Below are 21,919 nucleotides of genomic sequence, written 5' to 3' on the forward strand. Positions count from 1 at the left end.
TTTCAAATAAATAAATAATATTGTATATAAAAGAATAACATAAACATATTAAATGAAAAATTAAATCAAACCGTTGTTTACGATTTTTTTTAAAATATATATAATATGATACTATTTTTAAACATAAATGATAATTTTTTAATAAAAATTAAGATTATGTATTATATATAATTATTATTATAATATTTAAATTTATATTGATATAAGTATTAAATATCTGGTCTTGTATTAAATATTATCATAATAATAATATCTAAATTCATATTAATATAATTAGTAAAAGAATAGAATTACATATTATCATCATAATAATATTTTACAACATTTTAATTTATATTAATATAGTTATTAAATATCTACTATTTTATTACATATAATATTTGAATTTGAATTTATATTAATATAATTATTATATATGTAGTCTTATATTAAATATTATTATAATAAGGATATTTTATAATATTTAAATTTATATTAATATAATTGATAAATATCTATTTTTAAGTTAGTTTTAAAGGTATATTTCGTTAAATATTTATAATATTCTGTTAAAGTTAACAATTTAAACCGTTAAAACCAAAAAATTTTGTTATCTACACACTTATTATATAAAAGAGATTTATGTTTATATTCTCTATATAAAAAATAAACATAAAAAAATATTATAGGCATCTCACATAAACTTTTAGGTTTATTATGATATAAAATAATTAAATATATGCTAGTTTAATATCTTTCATCATCAACCTATTGTATGTTGGTGCCATAGAAACTTTTTTGTTTATTTTGTTAAATTACTAAATAAAAAACAGAAACATAATATTTAAAATGTTTATTTTTAATATAAAATAATCAAATACATTTTAGTTTACATTTATTTATTTTATTTTTTAATATTATTATAAATTTTTTTCATACAAGCATAAACAGTTTAGTATATTTTTAATGAAAATAACATCTAAGTATACTTAGTATAACAAAAATGACATAAACATAAACAATTTAGAATATTTTGTTTTAACATAAATATAAACAATTAAGTATATTTTAACAGAAAAGTCTAAGTAATTGGGTATGGCGATTTGATAGACAAGCCAATATTTTAGTGTAAAAATAGTTCATTTGCTTTTGTGATAGGCAAGGTTTTTTTTTTCAAAAGCATAACTTAAAAGGAAAGTTAATGAGTTTTTGGTGTGAATGGTAAGAATACACATTAATTACACAATCCATTAAAATATTCCAATCTGTTCAATTACTAAAAAAATCCATAATTTCCCTAAAATAGAATATTATTTAATTTAAAATAATATTAAACATAATAAATATTAAAAAAGGAATCTTTTTAACTAAAATAAAAAAAAGTAGTATGATATGTATAAATTAGTGTAATTAGTATAAACAGATTATTATAGTAATTCTTATTATTATTGTAATCTATAGTGTAATTCTCCCATAAAACTAAGTATACATCATTATGATCAAAAGTGTTGGGCCCTCCAAGCCCAACAGTGAGGCCCAAGGTGTCAAACCTATGGCCAGCCCAGCCCAACAACCTAGACATATTAATGGCATGTTTGGTAATAGCATTCTATTGAAATTACAATTTCTATTACTAAATAATCCAATAGATAAAAGCAAAATAAATATTTTGTCTATTCTCTTTCTTCCAAAAATTAAGACAAAAAAATTGACTTATTCAACTATAATCACACACTAAATCAAATAAAATATTTATGTTTCCAATATTCATTCCAAAAATAAACTAAATCAAATACCATAATATCTTTCTCGGTATATACTATTTTTATTTCATTTCATTACTATTCTCATAATCATTATAATTTAATTCTATTGAACTAAATAAAACATTTTTGAGTGTTTTGGTAAAAAAATTTAAAAAAAAAACATTTTTTTTTAATTTAAAAGGGTTTTTTTTAGAAATTAGAATTCTTATCTTTTTTCAAAAAAAAAAATTTAATTAGAATAATTTTATTATTTATAATTTACTAATAAAATATAATTTTTAATTAATATTCAAACACTTAAAAAAATTTCATCAATTTTTTATATAATAATTATCCAAATAGTAAAAATAAGTCAAATTTTTTACTTGTACTCATGGTAGGGGCTTCAAAAAGAGGCCCACCGGTGATGCTCTTTTGTATTTCCCTCTTGTAAACAATTTCGGTGTGATTTTTTTATGGTCGTATATATTGTAGTTATTTATAACATCCTGCAAATTTTTAGAAAATTCTGAATAATTTATAGTGCTGAAAACTATGTTCATACATACTATTTTCCACGCACATAAAAAAATTAGTCACGCATACAACAACATGTTCTTAAACTAATTTTTAGCACTATAAATTATTTGGAATTTTTAAAAAATTTACAAAATACTTTAAATAATTACAATATACACAATTATAAAAAAAATCTCATAAAAAACTATTCACAAATTAAAAATACAAAATAATTTCATCGTTAAGGCTGTCTCAGAAGCCCCTACCATATAAATTTTCTATACTCTTAAGACAATCCTTTCTATACAAGTCAAAGTAAGAGATCACATTTTGTCGTATGTAAGAAAAACGACAATAAAGAAGTTGGCTCCAAATAATAGTATGATTAAATATTTTCTTTTAGGGTTTATAGTTTTTTCGACCGTGTGTTTTTTTCCAATATCTATTTGGATCATGTGTTTTGATAAATTAATTTTTGTTTTTGGACCCTATGTTTTGTAAAATAATTAAAATAGAACCCTGAACCCGATTTTGGTCAATGTTTTCTCAACTAAAATCACAAATAATTTACCAAACTAACAATTCAGAACAAAAATAAAATCATTCTGCTTAAAAACTGTATTGTTATATTCAATTTTTTCTTTATCAAAATTGAGTTTAGGGTTCTATTTTAACAATTTTACAAAATATAGGGTCCAAAAAGTAATTTTTCAAAACACAAGGTCCAAACAAGTAATAGGGAAAAACACAGGATCTAAAAAAGTATAAACCCTTTTTTTTATGTAATTTTTTTTACATGACGCTTGTTTTATTATTAAAAATAGGGTTTATATTTTTTTTAGACCTATATTTTACTTTATTATCTGTTTAGACTTTATTTTTTGACAAATTATTTTTTGGATCTTGTGTTTTGTAAAATAGTTCAAATAGGTTCCTAAACCTGATTTTGATGAACAAAAAATTAAGTATAACAACATAGTTCTTAGGCAGAATGACTAGATTTTTGTTATAAGTTGTTAGTTTGATAAATTATTTGTGATTTTAGTTCAAAAAATTTTGATCAAAATTGGATTTTGAGATCTATTTCAACTATTTTAAAAAATATAAGATCTAAAAAATAATTTATCAAAATATATAATCTAAATAAGTAATGAGACAAAATACAAAATCTAAAAATTATACTCTCTTGAATATATATATGTGACCAAAATGAGGGGAACTTGATGATTTAGGAAATTAGCCGTTTTTCTTTTTATAGAATATATTTTATTTTATAAAAGATATGCAAAAAAAGGAATAGAAATATTAGATAGTAGATAATATACAGAGATACCATAATGAGATTTAGACAGTGCTGACGTGAATAGTTGAGACTTAATTGATATGAATACACATAAATGCATTCATTGCGTAACCACTCTTCCATATCTCAATTCTCATCATTACGATTCACTCTTTTCTTTTCTTTTTAAAAAAAAAATAATAAATTCTCTTCTTAAATATATTTTTCTTCATAAAATCAAATTCTCAGATAAATTAGTTTTTATAACAAGAGAAAATCCTATTTAGTCCTTTTGGAATGTGAAATTTATTTTTGTATTTTGTTAAATAATAATTTAGATTTGTAAAATAGATTAAATTACTAATATAGACTTGATTTTAGTCAAAATATTTTTAATTATAAGATAAATTTTTAGGTCGTTAGTAATACAGTGAATTCAGAAAAGCGGATAAAATGATCGAAGAGCTGAGAATAAAATATTATATTTGAATTTTTTTTATCAAAATTTAGCATAATGTATTATTTTGATTAATTTTATAAAAAACAGGATCTAAATTATCATTTAACAAAATACAAAAATAAATAACATATTAAAAATAATGGACAGCCAAAGTAGTATTTTTCCCATATAACAATTTAATTTGATAGTGAAGTGTGAAATATTTAATGTGCTAACTTAATGTTACATGTAAATATTACTAAAATTATTGCAAATAATTAGAAATATTTATGAGTTTTTTTAAATAAAATAATAAGATAAGAGTAAGGAAAAAATTGTATTTAATATTATAAAGCAAAATAATAAATTTCTTCATTTAATTTCATTAATTTTCTTTTAAAGTGAAGACTATCCACCACCAGGCTATATATATGTGCTAAAACCAACGGAAGAAAGGACCAAACTCAAAATTCTCAAAGAGAAAAAGAAACGTTTCTTCTCAAGTTTTGGCTCATCTCATCAATGGCACCACCAAGAAAACCACTCTACATAGGTTACAACTATTACAAAGAAGACCAGTCCTCATCAAAGCAAGCCCTAGCTACAACTCACCACTCTTCTAAGGCTGGTCGAGAGATGAAGGAGTCGACCCAGCTCCACACTGCGACCAAGTCCATTTACAAGAGCGACAAAGGCAACAAGGCCTCGACCACTCTGAAGAACACTTTCTCTTCTGATGAGTTTGTGGACAAGAGCACTGGTCGTTTAGGGTTCAAGGAGGAGATGACCTGTACTCGTAGGGACAAGTACGACAACAAAAATGATGGGTACACTCATGAGTACGAGACCCAAGTCAAGTTCAAGCATGTTGCTTACCCTAATAAACCCTATTATAACACCAACAAGCAGATCAACATCAGCACCAACGCCAGTCAGATCAGCTACGATGGTGATGATGACTACTAGTAGTTCTTCTGGCTATGTATTCTAGGGTTTCTTAATTTATATATATATATGTTCTAGGTAGGTGTGCTTTTATGTTTTTGATGTTGTTGTTGATGTTGGTTTGTGTTGAGAATGAGATCTGTCTGTTGATCTTTCTTTTGTGAAGAAATTAATGTTAATGCTGTGTGTTTTGAGTGCTTAATTTGTGTATGTGGTAACGTTTACTATATTTTCATGTGTTTTGCAAGTAACATTAATGGTGAAACTAATTTATTTGAGAATTGCTAGGGGTATTATTGCAATGGGTATTGGTGGAATTTAATAATGAGTTTTATTTATTTAAATTTAAATTTAATAAGAATTATGTGTATCACTAGCTAGCTAATCACGAGGCTAACACAATTTATTTTAGTGTTTTTAGATGTAATTAACAAAATATTGCGATAAAAATTTAATATTTAGAAATAATATTGGTAAAAAAAAAAAGAGAAATTCTAAGCGGGACAATAACACGAATTGTCTCGTACCGCTATTTCTATTATTGTGTAATTTAATATCGATTTCACTAATTTAATAATAATAAAATATAATAATATTGTTTTGATTAAGGTCTTGAATAGTTCGGGTGATCTCTCATTTAATATCAATCTTGAATAATCTTTTTTTCGAAAGAATAATAATAATAAAAAGTTAGTTCACTATAGTTTTAGAAGGATGTTATACATTTAAATCTATTTAAATGTTATATATTTCAGTGTCTCTAAGTTATATAAGTCTTCGTTAATATAAAAAAAAAATAGTTATATAAGTTTTCGTTAAAAATGTATTTTGTTGAACTGGACAAAATCCTTAATTTTGTTTTGGGATTTTAGCTCTTAATTTGTTACAAATTCAAATTAGCAAGCAAATGAGAAGATCATGAAAAATATTTAATGTATTAACTATTTTTTAATGTGATATTATCATTTGTTTGACGGTTGCACAAGGAAGGAAAACTTCCCAGTGTAATTGTAATTAATTTAATAAAATTAAAGTTTTAGAGTTAAATAATGAATGTCATTCACTTTTAGAATTTTAATAGGTCATTTCTAAATTTTTGAAAACGAGTGTTGTATTTGTTTATAATCGTTTTTTAATACACTATAAAATTAATTAAAAAAAGTGAACAAGTCGTATAATATACAAAAGTTAAGGCAAATAAAATATATCAAATTTTGTCAATATTATATTTTGTGTTAAATTTAGTAATAATTTTTAGAATGAGCTAAATTTAATATATTTTTTTTAGAACACTGCTATTTATTAGAGTGATATTTTTATTAAAATGTGTTAAAAATAACAATACATAAACTTTTTGACACTATTAAAAATACTCTTAATTTTATCTATTAATATAATATCGTTTTAGAAAACAAAATCAACTGCTCAAATTTTATCCACCTCTAAAAAAAAGTTGGGTAATAATTGAAAAAATAATCTGAGCTCTATTCTTTTTATTAAATTTTAAGAGTAATGCTATATAATACTGAAATTGCATACATTTTTTTATATACAACGATGATGTGTGATAAATTTTGATATGTTATGTATTTTTTTTTAAAGAATGTTTAGTTTTCTAATGTTATAAATTACGTACATTAAATAATTTAATCGAGAGTAAATTGAAATTCAGCATGATATTTCTTAAAACAGATCACGATATTTTACATTGAGAGGTATGGAAATCATTGCAAAATTAGAAATAAAATAAAAACAGCAATTGATGTTTTTAGATTTCCAAAGATAAGTATATATATAGCAGTTGAGGTTTGACAAGACAAGAGAGTAAATTTGTTTCTGCAGTGCATCATTATTTCCCCAACGTTTCCCAACGTTTTTTATACACATATAAATATATTATTTCTATATATAGAGCTAATTTTGCCTTTTTATATAAAAAAAAAGACTAAAAATCAATTACATATAATTCGGACAAAATATAAAGACGGAATATTTGTTATATATTATCCTTATTTTATTATACAAGGTGTGAATAAAATGTTTTAGTTCAAGAAGAGGACTAAATAATAATTTAAAAAATGATAAAAGAATATTAGAGTTTTTACGTGATTCAGCAGTTAAATTTTATCCAGTTCATGAGTTAATATTATTAATTTGTGATATTCTCTCAAAGTAATTTAACAAAGTATTCTCAGTATAATATTGTGCGTATCTCCAAATAAAATTTTCAAGCTATTTATAGACACAGAATAATTTCTCTTTATTTCATGAAGTTATAATTTAAATTAAAAATAAATACAAATAAAATACATTAATTACATAATATGTCATAATAATTAGGATTTAATATTAGATTACAACAAATCCCTAAGTAATAGGGATCTCCTAATAATTCTTGAACACAAGGTTTACACGCTTTCAAGATCGACCAACACTTCGAGCTCGTTATTCTAGTCAGTCTCTTCTTTAGTCAGTGATTTCATCGATCTCAATTTTTAGAAACCAACATCTTCGAGCTTGCAACTAAGGCTCGAATAACACTTATATGTCTCGGAGAAGATTCATCCTTTCAAGCTTGATGATTAAGCTCGAGCTTTCTGAACTTGTGCTCGATCGCCAACAAAAACAAATCAAGAATCATGCAAATTTATATAAGTGTCCGGTCACTGTTTGTTATTTTTGAGCTTACACTTTACAAGAATACATGTCGAGATTTACTTATGACTTTATCGAAATTTAGGTGTAACACAAAGTAACACTCAAATATTTTAATTGAGAATATTTCATATATTTTTTATTTGTTTAAAATAAAAATAAACAACAAAATTTTCTACTTTGACTAGTTCAAAAGAAAAGAAAGTGGGACTAGTGTAAATGTGTAGTAGTGGATGACAACATGGACACGTGGCGAGTCTTCCAAAAGGCTTGCCTATCGTGCTGTAAAAGTTGGGTCATATATATCTTAATTTTTTTTTTTCATTAAGAATAATAATGATAATAATAACTGGCTAAAGTAGCTATATATATAGATGAGCCGAGAGAAAAAGATTCCATAATTTCTTCACTAGTTTTTTTTTGTTTGCTCAAAATGGCACCCAAAAAAACACTATACGTTGGTACTAACCACATAGCACCAAAGCCCTCGAACCAAGTCTCAACCACAACTCACTACTCTTCTTCATCGGGCACCAAAGGCCGAGCCACGACGACGGACTCGACGACTCAGCTCCACACAGCCACAAAGTCCATTTTCAAGAGCGACAAGGGCAAGGCCTCGACCAGTTTCAAGAAGAGTGTTTGTGCAGATGAGTTCGTGGACAAGAGCACAGGTCGTTTAGGGTTCAAGGAGGAGGCCACCTATGCTCGTACGGACAAGTACAACAACAAAAATGAAGGGTACACTCATGAGTATGAGACCCAAGTCAAGTTCAAGCACGTTGCTTACCCTAAACCACCAGCTAGTGCTGCCAAGCCCAACAAACAGATCACCTATAATGATTACTACTATTATTAGTGCTACCTCTATCTAGGGTTTCTTCTTTATATATGTTAATATATATGTATATGCATATGTTTATATCCTTTAGGAGTACTTTTTTTTTAATGTTTTTTTTATTCGGTTTATATGTGTGAAAATGTGATCTCTGTTGATCTTTTGTGTAGAAACCTATCTTAATTATATATATATGGTTAATTTGTGTTTGTGGTTGAATTATTTATATATTTATGGAGCATTATAAATTTATAATGTATATATTATTGTGTTTATTTCGTAAACATTCTTAATATATAGAGTTACTATTTGGCTACTGATGGGCCCTACTGATGTTATTAGCAATTCTCTAAAATATATATAACTAATTATTGGAAAGCTAGCCCCTCAATTATTTTTTGGATTATTTTAATTGAGATAAAAAAAAACCGCAATTTAACGTATTTAGTTTTATGTAAATCCAAATATTCACTTGGGGTATGTTACAAATTTTTTAATTAGAGCATGATGTAAAATAATAATTTAAATAATCAATAATGTAAATGGATTATTTCTTTAAAAAAATATAATTATAATGTATAATTTTCATAAGGATTTCTTAATGAAATAACATATTTTTTAAAGTTATGTTACATTTAGTTTAGTTTTAATAATTTTTTATCAAACGATCTCTCATAATTTAAATCATTAATAAAAAAATTTGACAGATAATAAAAATATTTAAATAACGGATCAAAAAATTTACACAATTAATTAAAAGTCGCAAAATCACTAAAAAAAAGTGTCGAGTTTTGTCACATTAGGTGTGATGAAGGTCATTCTTATCATATTATCCTCAAACAAGCATGCGTTTACACACATGGGGCTGATTTAAAGAGGTCTTTGATGTGTCACCTATGTCTCCGTACGTGGCTCAATCAGATTCTTTTAAGGGATTTTTATATTATATATATAATATATATATATTATATTATATATAATCATACTAAAGAAAACTAAATATATTTATTGTAATTTAGACCACCGATTGCTTCACTTTTCTATTTAATATTTTTTTTTTGGTTTAAAAAGCAACATATAATTAAATTCATTTATAGGATACACATCAACAAGAATTTCAATTGTTCTTTTTTTGGCGTAAACAAAATTGATTATAATGTTAGAGCATCTCTAACCCATTACCCTATTATGGTGTTGTACCAATACTAAAATTAAATAATTTTAACACCATATTTTTTTTCTATTCCAATCACAATACAAAAAATTACACCAAAAAATATATTATTTATTATTATATTATTTTTTAATAAAATAGAATATTCTTTTTATTATTAAATTTTACAATTAAGTAAAAATGTCATTATTAATTACATGAAACTTATTTTATAAATATTAAAACTTGAAAATTATAATAACACATTACATTTTCCTATTTAAATATTACACTACTAAAATAAAATATATTCAATTAACCCTAAAACATAACACACTCTTGAAATATTAATTAAATTAAACTAATTTTCCGATACTATATTCGTCCCACAAGTGTTCAATTAATGCATTTCGAAGTGCAATGTGAGCATCCTTATCTTTGATTTTTCTATGTCGAGCTAGAAATTCTTGAAATCGAGCATCGTCATTACCCACCATCTCAACTTCTGGATTTGGCACTTCGAATCGTTCTTCAATGGGTGCATTAAAGTCACGTTCATCTTCTATTTTCATATTATGCATAATAATACATGAAGTCATTATATCATGTAATATCCTCTTATTCCATAGACGCGCTGGTCCTGCCACAATGGCAAATCTTGATTACAATACTCCAAACACACGTTCTACATCTTTTCTACATGCTTCTTGTTTTCGAGCAAAAAATTGTTTCTTCGGGTCACGTGGCTCACGAATGGTTTGAACGATAGTAGACCATTTTGGATATATACCGTCGGCTAAATAATAACCCATCTTATACTCTTTCCCTTTAATGACATAATTAGCGGGTGGAGAAACACCCGCAGCAAGATCAGCAAAAAGATGGGACGCCTCCAACACGTTAATATCATTGTTAGATCTAGGTAGACCAAAATATGCATGTCATATCCAAAGATCATAGTCAGCGACAGCTTCAAGAATAATAGTCGGAGATCCACTACGACCAGCGTATTGTCCTCCCCAAGCCGTAGGACAATTTTTCCATTTCCAATGCATACAATCTAAACTACCCAACATTCCTGGAAAACCTCGACTTTCACCAATGTTTAGTAGCCTTGCAACATCATCAGCGTTAGGTGATCGGAGATAACGGGCTCCAAAGACCTCGACAACAGCACGACAAAATCGTTTCAAACTTTCCAAAGTAGTAGATTCTCCTATTTTGATGTACTCGTCGGTAGCATCTGCCGGTACACCATATGCCAACATTCGAAATACGGCTGTTACTTTTTGTAGACCCGATAACCCAAGCTTACTGAGTCCATCTCTTCGTTGGACGAAGTAATTGTCATGCCTTTGTACAACATCATAAATATGAAGGAATAAAACACGACCCATTCAGAATCTTCGACGGAACATCGAGGCAGAAAATCGAGGGTTCTCTGCAAAATAGTCGTTGAAGAGATTGCGATCAGCATTTTCTCGATCACGGTTGACTACTATATGACCAGGAATTGAGCCCCTGTCTGACCCTTCGTTATTTTGATGTTGAGCGATGCAAAAATTGTTGTTAGCAGTAATTTGACATACCCCTTTTTTTTTTAGATCATCATAATAATCATCATCATCTGAAGAAGAAGAAGACGATGCCAAATAAGATGAACTACCATAATGAGAATTCATCTTTAGTCGTATGTGTTGTTGGTCTACATTAAGCCAATGTTTTATAGTGTAGATATTCACTATCTTCAGATTTCAAATTATTTTTTCTTAAGAAAAGATACCCATAGCATTGTATTGTCACATCGTATTTTGTCTTCAGATTTCAAATTATTTTGTCTTAAGAAAAGATACCCATAGCATTGTATTGTCACATCGTATTTTGTCTTCAGAAATGATACCCGTAGCATTGTATTGTCACATCGTATTTTGTATTCAGATTTCAAATTATTTTGTCTTAAGAAAATATACCCGTAGCATTGTATTGTCACATCGTATTTTGTCTTCAGATTTCAAATTATTTTGTCTTAAGAAAAGATACCCGTAGCATTGTATTGTCACATCATATTTTGTCTTCAGAAAAGATACTCGTAGCATTGTATTGTCACATCGTATTTTGTCTTCAGATTTCAAATTATTTTGTCTTAAGAAATCTAGCTTCAACATCCGTATATAATGGCATATTTTTCACATAAGAAGACCACACCTCTTCAACATAGTTCTAAACCAACTTCTTTCTCTTTCAAAATGACTTCAATTCGAACTTCTTCATACTCAATTGAAGAAGATGTGCACTTGTGTCATGTGTATCTTGACATTTCTCAAAATCCAATAATATGAATTAACAAATCCAGAGATCAGATGTGGGCAAGAGTTGAATTAGCATATCACTCTGGACAGTTTAGTAGTCAACCTCGACCGAGAAGATCTTTGCAAACTCGAATGACGACCATTCTTGCGGCAATTTCAAAATTGAGGAGATGCGTCAACCAAATTGAAAATAAAAATCCAAGTGGTGCTTCTCAATAAGATATTGTGAGTATATATTGTTATAGTTTATTTTTAGTTAGTAACTTATTTTTAATTTTATTGACAATATTTATTTATTATTCAATAGTTAAATCAAGCGAAGATACTATTAGCACAAGATCCAAAGTACCTAAGAGGGTTCAAATTTGCTCATGTGTGGTCCATTCTTAAAGATTGTGAGAAATTTACAAATGACAACACCAATTCACCAACTAGATTCCAACAACAAGGTCGTAGTTTCAATTCCCCCCAATCTTGTTCTTCTGGCTTCGAATCACCGACATCAGCACCCATCGGTATGAGTTCATTTGATCTTAATATGAATGATGAGGAAGTTCCTATTAATTTATCTGAAAGACTTATCGGTGTGAAAAAAGCAAAAGGAAAACAAAAAAGTGATGAACAATTTAAGAAATTAATGGAACAAAGTCAAAAACTTGTTAACGTTATAGAAAAGGGTAACTTTGAAAGAAATGAACTTCTGAGACAAAAGGTTGATGTCGCTAGAATGAGATAAGAGAATAAAATTTTATTTACTGATATGAATTCTATATCCGATCCAGAGTTTCGCCAATTTATTCAAAGCGAAAGGAGAAAAATTTACAGATCAAGAGCACAAACATCCGAACATGGAGAACAAGGAGAATGATCTCAATATCAGGGATCTCAATATCGAGCATCTCAGTTCCAAAGATCTCAATATGAAGAAGAACACAGAGAAGGAGTTGAAGATGAACATCAACGATCTCAAAGTCTTCACAAGATTATAGTCAATATTATGACTATCTTGGTGGAACTGGGAATAATTTTTAAAATTATTAGAAGTATGTCTTAGTTTGTCTTGTGATCTATATATATATTGTTTTCCATTTTATGTTTGGTGTATTTGATTTTAATATTAGAATGTAAGTTTGTAATATTTTAATTATCTTTTGTATATTTAATCAATTTCAATGTTAATTTTATTTTCTTATAGTGTATAGTAAGAATTTTCACACAAATTAAAATAAATTATATAAAAAATTAATTATGAAATATTTGAAATTTTATTTAAAAAATTATATTATATGTGTATTTATAATTTAAAAAACCTAACATAAAATATAAACCCAAATAATACTCATATGTTTATATATATAAATATATATAAGATATAAATATATTTATCTTAATAAAAAAAAAATACCGTGTGAACAGTGCACGACAGATATGCTGTGGCACTGTTCATCAACGAGTAAATGCGAGTATTTTTTGAGTTGGGTTGGAGATGGATTTGTGCTCTCCACGGCGTATATTGCCGTAGTCCCGTCTGATTGCAGTGGGCCTTTGCACATATTTATTTTAAATAAACTAAATTGTTTATTAAGTTACATAAAATATAAAATAAATATATTTCAACCAACAATAATTATTTTGAAAGATATTATAAATATATTAATTTTATTTTATAAAATTTCATACATATTTGTTCATTCTAAAAAAAAAAGTCAATCTTGTGAAGATTTTTGTAGACTAAAAATGATAGCAGGAAGATACAATTTTGTGAATTCCAAAAATGACGTGTCGTCTTAGATTTACTAATAGAATAGTAAATTAAGAGATTTCACCTGAAAAAAATTGAGATTTAAATATATAGGATTGCAAAAATGATGGGATTTTGCCCTTAATTACTCTAAGAATTCTATTTGTGCATATAAATGGTTTTCTCCTTAGTTGAAGTGGCTTAAATGGCAGCGAAAACCAATTTATCTATATAATATTTTAACAGACTTTAAATTTTATAAAAAAAAAAATACAATTTCAAATGTATGTATAAATACAATTTTTTTATAAAAAAATACAAAAATAATCACATATTTAAAAAAAATTAAAAAACTAAAAAAAATTTGAAAAATGAGTGGAGAGGGAGGTTTTCAAGCAAAAAGAAAGTGGGAATAGTGGGTTGCGTAGTGGATGATCACATAGACACGTGGCGAGCATCCGAATATCTGTTCAGTAATAATTGTGAGTTGAATAAAAAAAATATAAAAATGTAATTATACATAAAATTTATGTCGAATATAACCCTAACAAAATAACAATACTAATTTCTGGCTATATATATGGAAAAGAAAGTAAGATTGAATACCTGTTTTTCCAGTAGTTATTGTGTTTTAATGGCTCCTAAAAACCAAATCTCAACCACTAGCTCTTCTTCTTCTTCTTCGACCCAACTCCACTCTTCAACCAAGTCCATTTTCAAAGACAACAATGGCAGATCTTCAACCAGTTTCAAGAAGAGTTTCAGTTCTGATGAGTTCGTTGACAAGAGAACCGGTCGTTTAGGGTTCAAGGATGAGACCACTTATTGTCGTACGGACAAATACGACAACAAGAATGAAGGGTATGCTCATGAGTACGAGACCAAAGTCAGGCTTAAGCATGTTGCTTACCCTAAACCGTGCAGCCCCAACCACCAGATCAAATATGATGATGATGCTGATGACGATGGATGCTATGATGACGGCGACGACGACGATGATGATGGTGGTGACGACGACGATGATGGTTGTGATGGTGGTGACGACGACGATCATGATGATGATGGTTGCGATGATGGATGTGATGATGAAGATGATGGTTGCGATGATGGATGCGATGATGAAGATGATTGTTACGATGATGGATGCGATGATGGTGATTGTGATGACTATGATGATGATGATGACTACTACTAGCGCTTGTATTATTTAGGGTTTCTTCTGGGTATGTATGTATGTATGCATGTAATATTCTTATTATATTTATATCTTATGCTATGCTATTAGGAGTACTTTTTTAAGTTTTTTTTTAAAAAAAAATGACATGATGTTTTGGTAAGAAGTTATGTGCTTATCTGACTCTGATTTGACTTGGTATTAGATCTTAGTAAATATGGATAGGCTGTCTGATGAGTAAGATATATCTTAGTAAAACTTACTTTTCTTTTTCAGTTTGCTAAAAGATATTATTGTAATCTAAAAGTTGTCGATCGTAAAATATCAATGAATGAAGTCAAAATCATTAGAAGAAAAAAAAGGTTGAAAATGACATTACCCAGTAGTTATAAAGCAACAATTTTCTCACTCAAATCCGAAAAGGACTAAGAATTTGGTTGCTAGTGTTTTTGATTAAGTAAATTTTAGCAAGGCCCAACCCAATAACTAAATGAAACCGCAGTCGTTTTGGGTTCAAGGAGGAGACAAGGGTACACTCGTGAATTTGAGACTAAACTAAAGCTCAACCATATTGCTGCCGATGGCCCATTGATGCAATTCAATATAAGGTCGTAATGTAAGATATTGCTAATCAATTATATTGTCCTCTCGTATAGAATTAGACACAATATCTATCGCTAATCAACTATATTTAATCAATTATATTGTTCTCTCGTATAGAGTGTCTTTTCTCATGTAGTATTAAAAACAATTTAATATAACAAATAACATCACTAATTTTATTTTATTATTTAGAAGATTTATTAGAAAGACTTCTTATTCTCTATTGGCTTAAGATATTAAAAGCAAAGGACACTATCTCACCACATAATTGTATTCTAATTGGATAGCTTATTTCTCAAACATAGATGCCAAGTCCGACAGTGCTCGAGTGGAAGAACCATCTTTGCCGAGTGCCATAGCAGCAGCCTCCTTCAGCTCATTCATACGGTTCCCAACTTTCTTACCCTCTTCACAACTCTGCTCCATCAACACCTTCACAGCTCTGGCAACCTCATCCCGTCCAACGACGCCGTTTTCACCAGCTCTCGGCCGCAGCGCCACTTGCAGCCCATCCACAAGCATAACCGCATTCATTTTCTGCTCAGCGTAAAGTGGCCACGCAATGAGCGGTACCCCATTCACAACGCTCTCAAGAACCGAGCTCCAACCGCAGTGGCTCACGAACCCACCCGTCGAGCCATGGCTCAAGACCTGAGCTTGTGGCACCCATGACTGCACAACCAGACCTCTCCCTTTCGTTCTCTCCAAAAACCCATCTGGTAAGTAATCAAAAGACTCGATCTTTTGGCTCGGATCACCACCTTCTTTGAGATATGCACCGCTTGAAGATTCGTTGTTTGGCTTCCTCGCAACCCATAAGAACCGCTGGCCACTCATCTCCAACCCAAATGCCAGCTCGGTCAGCTGATCACTCGATAGGGTCCCACCGCTACCGAACGAAACGTATAGCACACTGCCACATGGCTGCTGGTCCAGCCAAGTCAAACACTCTGACCCGTCACTTGACCCAATTTGAACGATTGGTCCAACCGGAAAGATACGTGGCATTCCTTCATTGGCTTCCAAAGCTTTTATTGCTTCGGATTCCATGTCCAGAAAGCTATTGATGATTATACCCTCCGGCAAATATAGTCCTTTCGAGATTTTCAAAAATGACTCGTAGCTCTGGCTTTCCCGGTCCTGGAGCGGCTCTATCAGATCCTTACCATGAAGAGGTACGCAGCCGGGTAGTCTGACCAGGTCGGGTAGGTCTCTCAGGAACCGAACAGAGGCCGCTTCTTCGTCGAGCTTCGGCAAGTGGACGATCAAGGACACAGCCATGGCGTTTGTAGAGAAGAAAATAAACGACGGAACGTTTAACCCTTTGGCGACTTCCAAGGATTCGAAACCAAAGGGATCGGCAATGAAAGCTGAGAGTGGAGAAAGCTGAGACTCTAACACTGTTTGGAGAGAAGAGAGGGAGCGAGTTACGGTGAGGGTGAGTTTGAGTGCAGGACTGTAATCTTCAGGAAGGTCGTCGAAGCTGACCGGAGGAAGAAAGACAGCGTCGACGGCGGCGGGTAGGGAGTCGAGGATGGCCGTCTTGGCCGGAGATGGGGCGTTGCAATCGTCGGTGGTGGTGAGAAGGAGACATGTAACGTGGAAGTTGTGGAGAGAAACTAGGCGCTTGGCTAACTCTATGAAGGGAATCAGGTGACTGATCCCAGGGCTTGGGAAAATGACTATGTGGGTTTTGTGATCCATTTGTGTGCCTTATCTAAAACTTTGGATGCGTTAATGGTTGCTGTGTCGTTACAGTCACTTGTTGTTGATATATTTATAAACGAAGTTTTTGGACCCTACTTAGTATTCGTCTTTGTTAAAGTTTTTTGTTCTATGCGTTTTGTAATTAATAATAATATTATTTGCGTATTGGAAGCCGTGTAGAGATTCTATTCTTCTGCTTTGTGTTTTTACAATAATCATGGCCAATCGATCAATATTCTTAAGCTTATTTTATGTATTGTGGCATACCCTAATATTGGATGGTGTCGAATTTTTGCTAACTAATCTTGAATCACCTGATTATGCTTATTTTTTTTTATCTTAAGTCATTATAAAAAAAATAGCTTTTAAGGGTCGTTTGGTATGTAGGAATTTGGAGATGGGAATGAGAATCTAAACACTTTCTCACGTTTGGTACTGAGTTTGAGTTTTTCTAACCTGGAAATCTTTCTCGAGGAGTTTTAACTTTCTCTGATTCTAGGTTCAAGTGAAACTCATCTGACATATTATTTTCAGATACCCAGGAATATGAAACACTTAAAAATTATTATTTTTTTTAAAAAAAAAAAATCTTAAACCAATAATTTTTTAGTTAATGACTAATTTTATTTTTTAAGATTATAATATAAAAACAAATATACATATATCAAACTATAAAATAATAAACAATATTTGTTTATTTAAAGAAATTAATTTGTAAAGCCTTTATATCATTACTTTAGTTTAAAATAACAAATGAAATATTATTAAAAATAAAATAAGGGTATTTTTGTAATTTTAAAAATTGTACTTGATTCTAGTATTCAATAGATGTATTTTTTTAATTCTGTTAAAAAATATTTCATAAGTAAAATTGTTTATAAATTATTTTGATGAAATATATTATTATATATATATTTTTGGTAAATAAGAGCTTGTATATTCCAATCTCAACAACTGTACAATGTAAGACTATACAAGGATTCCCTGAAACAAAATCAACTCACAATTCCAACTAAATGTTGAAACCAGACTCTATCTTTCTCACCAATTTTTTTAATGTTCAAAACTTTAATTCTAATACTTACAACCTGCTTTACTCTCCCCACAAAACTCTTTATACACTCACCTTTACTGTGCCAACAAACATTGTTTCTATTCTTTCACACCATATACACACACGCATTAAAAAATAGAATGTATATGTCCTTTCGCAACTTGCTGTGATTGCACCTTCTTATCCAGTTCAAGATCCCGTTGAATCGATATTGATTTGACCCTATACCGATCCAAAGCATCAGCTGCTCCACATATTGTCTACTAAAAGTGCACCGAAAAAACAAATGGTCATGAGTTTCTTGCTCATTTCCACAGAGATATCATGCTACACCTCCCAAACCTAAGACTCTATCCCCTGTTTTAAGTCTATTCCAAGCTGCAATCCAAGCCACCATTCGATGCTTGGGAATGCTATATCTCCCCCATATTTTATTGGCATACCAGACTTGCTTTCCTGTCTTCGAAAACATCCTGTTACAGACATCTCGAATTGAGTATTTCATTGTTTCCAGCTGATCTTGTGTGTAGCAATTCAGCATTTGATTCCTCACCTTCATCACTTTCACCCAATACCAACTCGAATCTTGGTGGATCTTATACTCCCACCAATTCGAACCTTTGAAATAAACTTCATGAATCCATTTCACCCACAAGTTGTCCTGCTTTTGAGCCAAGGCCCAAACATACTTACCAATGGCTGCTATGTTCCATTCCTCTAAACACCGAAAACCCAAACCTCCTAACTTTTTCGGTTGACAGACTTCCTTCCAAGCCACTAAACCAGGTGACTTGTAACCCGCCGATCCATGCCATAAAAAATCTCTACAGATCTTATCTATGGCTTTTAAAATCTTCTTCGACAACACCTTTATTTGAGCCCAATATGAGTGAATAGCTACAAGAACCGAGTTTACTAAAGTAGTCCTCCCCGCATATGAGATATGCCTAGAGCTCCAAACCCGAATTCTTGCAACCATTTTCTCTATTAAGACTTCGCATTCCACACTAGAGATTCGTTTGGTACAAATTGGGATGCCTAAGTAATTAAATGGCAGCTTTGATTGAACAAATCCAGAAGCATCAAGTATCTGCGGTACATCCTGAGTCTCCATCCCTGTACAATATATTTCCGATTTGCTTGCATTTTCTTGAAGACCCGATGTTAAAGAGAATCTCTTAAAGCACCTTAACAGCAACATAATAGATTGAACATCTCCATTGCAAAACAATAATAGGTCATCAGCAAAGCATAAATGTGTGAGCTATAATGGTTGACATCTATGGTGGAATTTAAATGCTTCCATAGCAGCCCCTTTCTTGAGGACTCGAGATAGATATTCCATTCCCAAAACAAACAACAGCGGGGACATAGGATCTCCTTGGCGCAGGCCTCTTTTTGAGGAGAAGTAACCATGTAATGAACCATTAAAAAAGATAGAGAATTTAGGAGTACTGATACATACCATGATCCGTTTTATAAACTGAGGTGGGAACTGAAGTGCCTCCATCATTTCTGCCAAAAAACTCCAGCTAACAGTATCATATGCCTTCTTCAAATCCAGTTTGATCATGCAAGCAGGTTTACAATTACTTCTCCCATAATGGCGGACCAAATCTTGGCACACCATTATATTATGAGCAATATGCCTCCCATGGACAAACCCTCCCTGGTTCTAAGAGATAAGATGAGGAAGAATTGTTCTCAACCTTGCACAAATCACTTTTGTTGCCACTTTATATAGCACGTTGCAGCAGGCAATGGGCCGAAAGTCTGCCACTGATTCTGGGCACTAAACTTTTGGGACTAAAGTCAGTGTGGTGCTATTTATTTCTTTCAGTATTTCACCTGATTGGAGGAATGAGATAATTGCTTCATCGACTTCATTTCCTACAATATGGCATGATTTCTTGAAGAAAACACTGCTAAAGCCATCGGGCCCTGGTGCTTTTGAATCTGGAATGGAAAATACCGCAAGCTTAACTTCCTTGACAGTGTACGGTCTTGAGAGGAACGACTTTTGAATCTCTGAAACAATGGGCCCTTCTTGCACAATCTTGGCATTTACCTTCCTTCTCCCTTTTAATTCGTCTCCTAATAGCTCCGAGTAAAAATCCACAAAAGCTTTCGTTACCTTTTCAGCATCATCTACGCATTCCCCTTGAGCATTCCTTATGGCATACACTCTACATTGATCTCTTTTCCTCTTCAAGCTTCTGTGAAATAAGCTTGTATTGTCATCCCCATCTTTTGCCCAATCCACTTTTGCTTTTTGAGAGAGCAAAGACACATAATTCTGAGCTGCAATCTTGTGTCGCTGTCGCGCATTTGTCTCCTTTGCAATCAGCTCTAGATTAAGTGGATCCGAACTCAATTCTTGCTGGCATCTCTGAAGATCCTGGAGCGTTTTGAAATTTTCAGCTGAAATGTCTCCAAATTCACCTTTATTAAATTCCTTCAACATCTTCTTAACTTTTTTCAGCTTCTGTACCACTGAGAACATTGGAGTCCCCTCAACCTTTTCCTTCCAACAATCCTCAATCCTCTTAAAAAAATCTTCATGATTGCACCACAAATTATAGAACCTAAAAGGTTTCTTCCCACTTTGAGCCATGGGGTAAACAGTAAGCACTCCTGGACAATGGTCATATTCCCCTTCTGGAAAATAGGTGACTTCTGCGCTACAATACTTGTCCACCCAGCTTTGGTTTGCAAGTACTCTATCCAACTTTGCATATACTTTATCTACTCCTTCTTGTTTATTGTTCCACGTATGGAACTTACCATTGTATTTTACATCTTCAAGCTCACACTCTTCAATAAGATTATTCAAAATTTTGAAATCTTTGGTAGCTCCTTTGAAACTTATTCTCTCTTTTGGACTACTAACATCATTAAAATCCCCTGAAATAATCCAAGGGTCTCTTGTTGTTGAAGCTATCTGCCTTAACTCTTGCCACAGGTCTTCTCAGCCCAACGCATCATTAAAAGCATAAAGAAACGTTGCCCAAAAGCTTTCTCCACCCACTGTAGTAACACCACAATGGATCATTTGACTTGTTACTTTAACTATATTCACTTTAAAACAATTAGCTTTCCAAGCTAAAATTATTCTACCATTTGGATGATAGAATAAGCACTACTACAAAAAAGGCTTTTCTCTGCGGTTTTTTACTCAATACACTGCGGTTTTCGAGAGTATTGAAAAGCGCAATGTATTCGACCGCAGAGAAAAGTGGTATGCCAACCGCGGAGAAATATGTACTTTTCTCCGCGGAATTTTTAAAACAACCGATGTAAAAGAAAGACTTTTCTCCGTGGTTTTATTGAAAAAACCGCAAAGAAAAGTAGTGTAATTTTTCAAAACTTTGACGAAGCATAACTTTGTGCTCAGTTCTCCGTTTTAGGTGTTTTTTTTTTAACTTTGATATTTTTTCGAGATCTATCTAGCTCCATACAAAAGAAACCTGAAAGAAAAAAACAAAATTTTCAGGTTTTGTCACCGAAAAATCTGAAGAAAAAAAATTCAGCAACCAAATGAATGATTTATGAAAAACCTCTCAAAATTTTGATTTCTATTTGTCTATTTCACACAAAATAAACTCTAAAAATAATGATAAAAAAAAACTATACAAACAAAGATATATAGATCATTACCTATTTTGAAGCTCAAGAACACAATGTATGCCTAAAAATACAGTGAAAATGAACAATTTTTCGACCAAATCCTAACCATTTTCACTACCAAAAACCTGAAAATAGACAAATATTAAGCA

At 30.7% G+C, this 21,919-nt stretch overlaps 3 protein-coding genes and 1 pseudogene across 3 annotated transcripts; 2 read left to right on the forward strand and 2 right to left on the reverse strand.

Moving 5' to 3' along the window:
* Positions 1 to 10,496: 10,496 nt before the first annotated feature.
* Positions 10,497 to 10,952, reverse strand: LOC133784562 (uncharacterized). The gene has a single exon (XM_062223857.1). The coding sequence runs from the start codon at positions 10,950 to 10,952 to the stop codon at positions 10,497 to 10,499; it is 456 nt and encodes a 151-aa protein (XP_062079841.1).
* A 1,023-nt stretch (positions 10,953 to 11,975) lies between these two features.
* Positions 11,976 to 12,896, forward strand: LOC133783728 (uncharacterized; annotated as a pseudogene).
* Positions 12,897 to 14,239: 1,343 nt separating this feature from the next.
* Positions 14,240 to 14,800, forward strand: LOC133784563 (uncharacterized). The gene has a single exon (XM_062223858.1). It carries the CDS (start codon positions 14,240 to 14,242, stop codon positions 14,798 to 14,800), a length of 561 nt encoding a protein of 186 aa, XP_062079842.1.
* Positions 14,801 to 15,549: 749 nt separating this feature from the next.
* Positions 15,550 to 17,136, reverse strand: LOC133781492 (hydroquinone glucosyltransferase-like). Its single transcript, XM_062220514.1, has one exon. The coding sequence runs from the start codon at positions 17,084 to 17,086 to the stop codon at positions 15,671 to 15,673; it is 1,416 nt and encodes a 471-aa protein (XP_062076498.1). The 5' UTR covers positions 17,087 to 17,136; the 3' UTR covers positions 15,550 to 15,670.
* Between the last annotated feature and the right edge of the window lie 4,783 nt (positions 17,137 to 21,919).

This window comes from Humulus lupulus, chromosome 6 (assembly GCF_963169125.1).
Source record: "Humulus lupulus chromosome 6, drHumLupu1.1, whole genome shotgun sequence".
Taxonomy (NCBI): Eukaryota; Viridiplantae; Streptophyta; class Magnoliopsida; order Rosales; family Cannabaceae; genus Humulus; species Humulus lupulus.